Raw genomic sequence first — 9,671 nt, 5'->3', positions numbered from 1 at the left:
ATCAAGTAATATTCAACTAGGGTAAAGTTGAAAAATAGAGCTTCTTATCAAAACGATATATGCAAGATAAAACTATAATCCCTAGTGCTATAACAAGACCTCAGTATATTAAATAATTATGTATTACTTCCTATAAAAAGTTTTTTAATTAGATTTTTGTCATATGAGGATGTTGCATTGTTTTATTTGTTTTTATGAAGTGAAAAAAGTAAAATGACGTTGGTTTTGAATTTTTGAATATATATACCGTTACAGTGTATAAACAGAGAAATGCAATGCAATTTGAACGTAAGAATGAGCATTTCTCCCACCAAAGTAATCATCACAAATATTATAAAGATAAAAAAAATAAATGGACATATTATTTTCGTTTACAGTTGCACATTTTCTGAGGTACATGAGCAATCAAAATTTTATTGGTGACAACTTCAAACGGATTTCTTGGAGGAGTTCAGTGTTAAAAGTATTTTCCCTGTACACATGCAGCTTCTTGCAGTTCCATTCTTTATCACACAAGCCGTCGTGTGGGATATAAAGTCAAAGATTCGTTATAGGACGGTCAAATGCTGCAACTCTGTTGATGATGATGATGTCAATGATGAAGATGACAAAACTAATCTTCATCATAACCCATATACTCATGAAGATGATATCAAAAAGTTTAACAAAATTCCCATGTTTATACGAGGTCAGTATATGTACACTGTTGTTGCTAGTACAACGTCCAATGGATAATGTTGTTTTTTTTTCATCCATGTACATTTGTGATGTCTTTTTTCATCTATAAATTTTGAACACTGTTTTGCCTACTGCAGTAAAACACGCTTACAATGAATTGACTTCTAGCGAAGTGATTAGTTCATTCCTCTTGACTTTAAGATACATTGACGTATACCGCTTAGAAAAGCAAAATTTTCCGTCTGTGCACTTCGTCATAAACGTGTTTTACTGTATAAAGTGAATTCGGTAAAGATTGTATTGTTTTTTTTTCTATTCCTTGCAATACATGTACAATTGTGATATTTTTGTTTTTTTAATTATTTTGAACAGTTTTCATATATGACAGTAACTATGACTTAAAACTAAGAAAAACTAGAGAAATTGAGGGTCAGGCTGCTCTGATCACAAAGGGGTAAGCGGTTACATACTTTGCAATAAAAATATGAGGAATGTTTTATTATCAATTTAGACTATACAATTCATTTTACTTACACTCCATTATTGTTTTCAGTGAAATGGATATAAGTGAAGAAGATAAGATTGTGGTAAGGACCAATAACAGTTGAAACTCGGTATCTCGAATACCGATAACTCGAATACCATGGATATGTCAAAGAAGTCTTAAAGTCCCAATCACTTAATTATTAATGTATTTTACCCTTGTTATCTCTATTCCTCAGATATCTCAAAGATTTTCATCTACCCTTTCGCAGAAGAGATAATGAAGTTTGACTGTATATATAATATAGAGTTTTTGTTAACTTTTCACGTTTCTGAACCAGACAGAATTCGTTTGTATCAATACTTTCTTTAAATTTGTGTTTTAAAAGGGTTAAGTGCAATTTATACTTTATTTTTGTGTACTTTCACAGGAATTGAAAAGAAAGTTAATAAAGCACCAGAAGAAGTTACAAAAAAGTATAAACGAAAATATTAAAAAGGTAATTTTTAGTGCAATGAGTAACGTGTGACACATATATAATATATGTGTTTCTCATTACATTATGGGAAAAACAAGCATTATAACTGTGCGCTAGACAGCATTAATAGTATAAAATTTGGTATGATAAAGCTTTTTTTAAAATTAAGAAATGAATTTCTGATGAGGTTTCTGATATTCAATTAGCTTTACAAATGCCATAAATTAAATATATTCATAAAAAAAACTTTAGTGAATATATAACACGCAGATTTTTATGCTTTTCTTAATGAGCTCTTTTTATACATGAATCGTAAGCAATTTTTATATCATCAAATTTGGTCATACATGTAATATTATTTCTCTCATTGGGAGAGCGTCTGCTCTAGAGTCGCGAAGTAAGGAGTTGATCCTTACATCGCGGGTTCGAATCCCACTGTGGGACATGGAGACCGGTCCTTCGGATGAGACCGTATAAACCGATGGCCCGTGTCGCAGTAGGTGCTGGCACGAAAAAGACCCCTCACTGCTCAATGGCCGTAAGTGCCGAGTATAGGACAAAATTTGCAGCTCTTCAGCGGCAAGTGGTGGCGTCTCCATATGACAGAAAAATTCTCGAGAAGGACGTAAAACAACATACAAACAAACAAACTCTCATTTTGGGCGCAAATGCTAGCAAACGTGTATTTTAAGAGTTATTAATAGGAATGAGAGTTGATTTCCTGCTTTAATTTGACAGAGAATTTTGACTTTAAGATGAAGGCTACAAGCGAAAACAACCATATATATTCCCTTTCACTTTTTCCCTCCTACATGTACATGTTTATGTATGAGACACTGAACTTGTTTAAAAAAAGTATGCATTATCCGATTATTTTGGGATCCAAATTATCAAAAGACCTCATATGTAGTTCCATCTCTACAATTAAGTAAATTACTGGACTACCAGGTTTGGTTAAGTAGAAAACAAACTTTATACTATTCATTCGATTTTTAAAATAATGTCTTCATTTTGATTGCCTGGAAGATTAAACGTCAAGGTCAAATGTGTTTTGAGAAAGATTTCTCTTTATATAAATATTTCCCAAGTTAAAGAAAAACTTTAGCTCATTTTCACTGGTACTCCAAAATTTAATAAAAGTGAGAATCCCAATAACAATAGAAATGAATTGTAATAGGCTTCAAGTGTTGTGTTGATATTATAAAGCCCCTCCTTTTCATGATGTTTTCCTTTTCATAAAAAAAAAATAATAATTTTTGAAAAACCTGACTTTGTCGTTGTTTTTAGAAGAAATGGATACTAAACAAGAAAAAAAAAACAATTGCTTTGATTGAAGAGAATATATGCTATCATAAAAATATATTTGCATAAACTTTTTTTCTTTTATTTTGGTCACAGATGCAGCTGAATTTTAGATCAGAATGTAAGTTTAAAACGGAACTTTAATTTTTCAATATCATATTTACTTTTTATTCAATATTTAGTTTAAAAAGTAATTTTTCTTAACTTTTGAAAGTACACCTGACTATTCTAGCCCTTTGGATAACACCACAATCATTTGATTTTCAATATGTTCATGTATTAAAGCACATGGTTAGTTTTAAAGGAAGAACGAAAATATTTTTTTTTCTCCAGAGCCTTACTAACATCAAGATATTCTTAAGCGCAAAAAGTCCCCTAATGGCTCTCTAGAGCTTTATCTTAAGGTTACCCTTCAATATCACTTTACCATGAAGCCATTGGTGAGTTCAGATCTGAGCCAATCATTGTATTATTTCGGTCCCCTGCCCGGTTTAAAAATTTCACAATGTTTATCTGTTATTTATCATACAAATACATGAACACATACCAAGAAAGAGAGCCTGAAAAGTGAGAAGATCAATAGTGTATTCAATTTTTTTTAAAAGGGGGGATAACATTTAAAAAACATGAAATAAAATTAAAAAGCTTTTTTTTTAGAAATAAGATTATGTATTTGAAATTAAACTTTTAAAAATGAATCTCTGAAATTCAGTTTTAAAGAGAAAAAAACAATGTACCCACCAGAAGACATCCCTGATAAAACACGACGATTCTTGATTACCTTTGTTTCCATTCCTGGGAAATATATCAGTGGTGTCTTGAAGTTCTGAAATATCCTCTTTGAAATACATTTCTTGAATTTGTTTAACTTTACACAAGGCTGCAAGTTATTGCATGTCCGATCTTTTTAAAAAGCAGTAACCTTGGTTTGTTGTTTAATTTATGGATCATATTATAGCTGTTATTGGACTATAACGTATATGTATCATTTGATTCAATAAATATTATATTTATGTATGATTAAACCTTTCACTTGGTGAAAACGTCTTATTCATTTGCAGATTTACACAAAAAATAATCTTTATTCTCATTTTTTTTACATTCATATTAGCTAATCGAAGATCAAAATCTGAAGAAAGTTTTAGATCCTCGCCTCAAGGATCTCAAAGAGTGTCAGCAATAATATCCAGACATTCTCTGTCTGAATCTGCATCTGAAACGGATGATGAGGGAGGTATGTATTTTTTTTTCACATCATGAATGATGTGAGTTAAATAAATGGATATTTTTTTTAATTCTAAAACGATTTACCCAGTTTATACAGGATTTAAAATCGTACATACTGTTCTTTCTTTGTCCGTTACAATTATTTTTGAATTATAATATCGTCGGTTATTGGACAATTCTGTATAATTCTTATTTGATGAAAGTAATAATTTTATTGATTATATATTCTATTATAATATATTTCTGCAATATTATATAAGTAAAAACTTTAGTAAAAAGAAAGAGTGTGTGTGTAGTAAATAGATGTTAAGGTCAGACGACATGTTCCTTAACAATATATAATTTTTTCCAAGAAGTTTTCATTGAAGTATTGATACTTAAGCAAGATTCCTCACAAAAAATTTAGGTACCTTACCAGGCATTTGAGCAAGATACCGGAGGATGCTATTTCATATATAATCCTATTGGAAATCACTAACATTGCAAATATCACAATTTTTATGGTGTCTTACCTACTTAAACATTTAAAAAACACTTTAAAATCACAAGACAATGATTATTATGATTAATTTGTGGTATATTACGAAGAGATACAAAACAGGTATTCGAGCAACATGTCGTCAGACCTTAAATGACATTTCTATATGGCCTGTTATAATATTTATGTTTAGACACAAGATTCGGTGAAAAGAGTGTTTAATTCGTTTACATTTTGATACATAAATATTTTTATTATTCTCAATTATTCATTTATATTAGTTATTCAAAAATCAGAATCTGAAGAAAGTTTGAAATATACGCTTCTAAGACCTCTAAGAGAGTCAGTGATAATATCCCGACGACCTCACTCACAATTATTATCTGAGTCTGAAGATGAAGGCCGTAATTATTTTTACTGGAATCCGCTTAATTTGAATACTGGTATACTGCACTTTTATTAACACAATTTTTAAAAGAGATTTTCCTTAATTTTTTTTTTCATTTTTTAATAATCATTTTTTCTGTCTAATATAAACCTTATGGATCATATTAGCGTCAGTGATTTGCCTATCCTGTGTATTTCTGATTTCATTCCAGAAGAGAACGTGTAATTCTATAAATGATATATTACATTATAAACATAACATACAATAAATTACCCCTTATTTGGTCAACATTTTGAAATAAGGACCCGACACCTAGCCCACAAGGTGACCTGACCTGACCGAGGCCGCGTAGCGGCCGAGGTCAGGTCAGATTAGCGAGTGGGCAGGTCGAGGGTCCTCATTTCACCATGTTGAACTCATAAGGGGTAATCAATTGTTTTATTATGGCGATATCAGTTAAGACAATTTTTGTAGGCTTAATTGCTAAAATAATCAATTGTGTATTAGACCTACGAACTGTTATTATCAGTGTCTATCGGGTTCGAGATTCGCTAATGAAGTTGTTTACCTTTCCCTTCAAGTCTTGTAAGTCTTTGCACCGCCGAGTTATTAAAACACTCCGTGATTGTCAATAACATGCATTTTTATAAATTCACAATTACCATTCCCGAGTACAATGACAATCTGGTGCAGACTTATACTGTATAAAAGAGCCGAGCCTCTATTCGTTGAATTTGACATTGTAACGAAAGTTTCAATGAAAACGATAAATTTTATGATGCATGTAACACTGTCTATAAAGGCCAATCGTATTCCTAATGCGTATCATAAAAAGACTATGCATATTTTTATAACAGCATTCTTTGTAATAAACAATCATTTCTGTATGCATAATTTTTTTTTAATTTGAATGGAATTTTGATTAAAAGGTCATTTTTAGCGGTCATTATTAATAATGACTGGGTCATTATTGCTGTAAACGGTACTTTTTGGTGTCATTATTGAGTTTAAAAGCCTTCTAACAAGCCAGTCAAATTTGAATATTCTTAATAGAAGTATACGTGCAATAATATGCATGCAATACAGGCAAAAAAAGTATAAAGCAGTCATTAAGACAGAGATGTCATCACATCTTTACATGAACTCATATACATGTAATGTGTACATTTGATTCTTACACTTGGTGAAATGACATCTAATTCCTGTACAAACTGACACATAACGAGAAACCTCCGATGTTTTGGAGGTCCGTTTTGCTCTGCTCCCGATTTGTATTGTCTAAATGGACTTTGAGCTTGAATACTGTCCGTTATCTCCATATTTTATTTGACACATATTAATTTTTCTTTATTTGCAATGTTTTACATTAATATTTAATTTAGCTATTCAAAGATCAGAATCCGAAGAGAGTTTGCAAGCTTCGCTTCCAGAAAGTCAAAGAGTGTCACCGATAATATCCAAAAGACCTCCAAGCCAAACCCTATCTGATTCTGATGACGAAGGTGGTAAGTCTTCTTTATGACATCATCAATAATATGTTTTATTCAAATGATATTACTTTTCTTAAACAAGATTCACTACCCCCTCCCCTTATTTCACTTTATAATTTGTTTTAATAGTTCGTGTTTGTGAATACTCCTTGTTTTCTTTATACCTCATGACATCTCTATCAGACCTTTTATATAATATATACGTACATTACAACCTAACTCTTGGTGAATATGGCGTTTAATTAATTCACAGACTGACAAGAAATGTTGATTATTCTCTCTTGTTTTATACTTACATTAGGTAATGGAAAATCAGAATCTAAAGAAAGGGTGAAATCTTGGCTTCTAAGACAAAAAAGAGGATCAGCGGTAATATCTCATCGATCTCGTTCAGAATCCGATTCTGATCCTTGTGATAAAGGAGGTAAATATTTTTATTGACATTCTGAGTAATGTGATTTTAATAAATGCCATATTTTTTCTAAGCAATGCTTCGAAGGATTCTGCCAAATTTTTACACTTTTTTCGTACTTTGAAAATGAATATATATTTCTTTTTCGTATACAAAAGAATGTAGAGAGCTTCTTCATTTTTTTTATTTTATTCTGTAAAAGCATTTTAGTCTGTCTCTTAAATATGTGTCAGTGATTGGACTATTTTTGTTTTTTTTATTCAATTTTGATTCTATATTCTTCAAACGCAAATTTTGTCTTATAATATTTAGATTATATAAACGTCAGTGATAAATCCTATATATTTCTTATTTGATTCCATCAACAATGTGCACTTTTATTGTTGATATATTATATTATAATGACTATTATGCATTGTAACATAAGTCAAAAACATGATGAGTAAATGTTTCATTCAATAAGAAGACGGTTATTAAATTTCAATTTTATATGACTTCTTATAAAATATATATAGTATTTTCAAACCTTATGCTTTGTGAATATAGCATTTAATTCATTAACAAATTCACATATATACATTTTCATTGTTTTCATCTCTTACATTTATATAAGCTATACGAAAATCACAATCTGGAGAAAGTTGGAAAGCTTCGCTTCGAAGAAGTCAAAGAAAGTCAGCGATAATATCCAAAGAATCTCCGTCTGAATCTGTTTCTGATGTGGAAAACGGTAAATATCCTTGTTGACATCCTAAATAATGTGACCCCAATTTTATCTACATAATTATTTGAAAATACAGTCTTTTTTGTATGCACAAATTTGATAGCTATCTTCCATAAATTTTCTTTCTTTTCAATATTCGAAAGATCTTTGTTGACTTTATTAAATTCATGAATTACGTTATCTTTGGTGATTGGAATATACCATATATTTCTTATTTGAAACAATAATCGAAATGTTTGCCTTTAATGATAATGTATTCTAATGAATATGAGGCAATGTTATATTAATAAAGGGATCTCTCTATGGCCTCCTATATAATACGTATGGGTACATCTAAACCTAATAGCTGGTGAAAACAGAGTTAAATTCATTTACATATTGAAACATAAATTTTCAAGTAATCTTTTTTTCTTAAAAGAAGACCTGCAAGATTCTGACCAATTTTCCTACTTTATTTATAATTCTAAAATGAATATATTTTTGATGTGTGTGTTGGGGTGGGGGTTGTTTGTTTCTTTTTTGTTTTGTTTTGTCTTGTTTTTTGTTTGTTTGTTTTTTTTTTTGTTCATTTTTTTGTTTGTTTGTTTTTTGACTTCAAATATTTTGAAGGGAGCTTGCTTATTTTTTTTTTATTTCTGTTGTCTGTTTTAAAATCTATGGATAACATGTCCGTCGATTATTAGACTATTTCATGCATTTCCTTTATGATTCAATAAAAAAAGGATATTTTATCAATTATATTATAAATATTGGCACGAGTTGGCTGTAAAAATGCACGAGCTTTATTATACAGCTTAAACATTCCCCGTTGATTTATGTAAATTATTTCAATTACATAACTCAAAATTGATAAGAATATTTTAGTATTGGTTTTTAAATCAAAACTGTGAAGAATCAGCGTCGTCCCTTACAGTGATAAATATAACATCACTCTAATGACACTACAAAGCGCTATGGTTTGCTTTTGGGGTTTTTATTCAGGCATATATACAGATACCAAATTTTTAACTAATTATTTCAATTTTGTGTGAAATTGTTGTTCACAAAGTGGCGTTCGATATTGAACGCTCGCATTCGGAATGTTTTGAGGCATACGGGGTATACGTATGGCAAACTTAGCATTCAATAAAACGCCAAGCTATTGAACGCTAAAATTCTCTAGACTTTTAGTGTTTTTTTTATCTATACTATTTATTAGCTCTATAATAAATAATATTAAAATGCATGTTATAAAATGCTACATTGTGCAATATCATATTTATATTAGTTATTCAAAAATCGGAATCTGAAGAAAGTTTGAAAGCTTCGTTTCCAAGACCTCAAAGAGAGTCAGCAGGAAAATCCAAACAGTCTCTGTCTGAATCCGTATCTGAGGCTGATGAATATCTTCGTGGCTTGAGGAAATATTACTTGTCCGAGAAGATTTGATCAAGTGGTTTAAGGAGAAGCATTAAGTGGCAGTACAAAATATCATATATCTTGTGGTATATGACAACTTAAAGTAATCCCCCCCCCCCCCAAAATGTTTGATTTCACAGTATTCTTTAAAGATTTCAGTTTTGTATAATAAAACCAAAAACTTTTCAAGAAATATGCATTCACTGTTTCACTATATTTTACTGTTGAAAATGTAATAATATTCATTTCACCACTAATGACAATTAAATATTCAATTCTTGTATGTGATATTAAAAAGCAATGTTCAAATTAAAATAGAATTCGGTCAATTTCAATGTAAGATGAGTTTAGATCAAAATAATATCTATGATTGCAAACGCCGAACACCAGTTTATATGTGAAATGTCTACTAGAAAAATGAATTAGTTTAACATTGTCAATTGAACCAGAGCCTGAGGTGCAAAGTGGCCAATGGCATTTTAGTTGCTGTGTCAATTTTTATAAACTTTTGTACATATGTATAATCATTATTTTGTTCATGCTTTTATTCATTACTGATATTTTGTATTCAAGAATACTTCGTGAATGAAATTGCAATTCGTTGCATATATT

The 9,671-nt window shown here is 30.2% G+C and overlaps 1 protein-coding gene across 1 annotated transcript; it reads left to right on the top strand.

Moving 5' to 3' along the window:
• Positions 1-480: 480 nt before the first annotated feature.
• On the top strand, positions 481-9,089 carry LOC133198244 (protein IWS1 homolog A-like). The gene is made up of 9 exons (XM_061334366.1): positions 481-688; positions 1,051-1,132; positions 1,232-1,265; positions 1,593-1,661; positions 3,039-3,063; positions 4,054-4,176; positions 6,418-6,540; positions 6,827-6,949; positions 8,929-9,089. Exons 1-9 carry the CDS (start codon positions 481-483, stop codon positions 9,087-9,089), a joined length of 948 nt encoding a protein of 315 aa, XP_061190350.1.
• The last annotated feature ends 582 nt before the right edge of the window (positions 9,090-9,671 follow it).

Source organism: Saccostrea echinata, unplaced genomic scaffold (assembly GCF_033153115.1).
Source record: "Saccostrea echinata isolate AGI-Se365-2 ecotype Australia unplaced genomic scaffold, CSIRO_AGI_Sech_v1 ptg000033l, whole genome shotgun sequence".
Taxonomy (NCBI): Eukaryota; Metazoa; Mollusca; class Bivalvia; order Ostreida; family Ostreidae; genus Saccostrea; species Saccostrea echinata.
The sequence above is the reverse complement of the archived record's forward strand: the minus strand, read 5'-3'. Positions and strand labels throughout refer to the sequence as shown.

Coding starts and splice junctions, on each gene's coding strand:
- LOC133198244 (XM_061334366.1), top strand. CDS start 481: ATGCAGCTTCTTGCAGTTCCATTCTTTATCACACAAGCCGTCGTGTGG. Junction 1,133..1,231: donor GCTGCTCTGATCACAAAGGG/GTAAGCGGTTAC, acceptor TATTGTTTTCAG/TGAAATGGATATAAGTGAAG. Junction 6,950..8,928: donor TGATCCTTGTGATAAAGGAG/GTAAATATTTTT, acceptor TATTTATATTAG/TTATTCAAAAATCGGAATCT.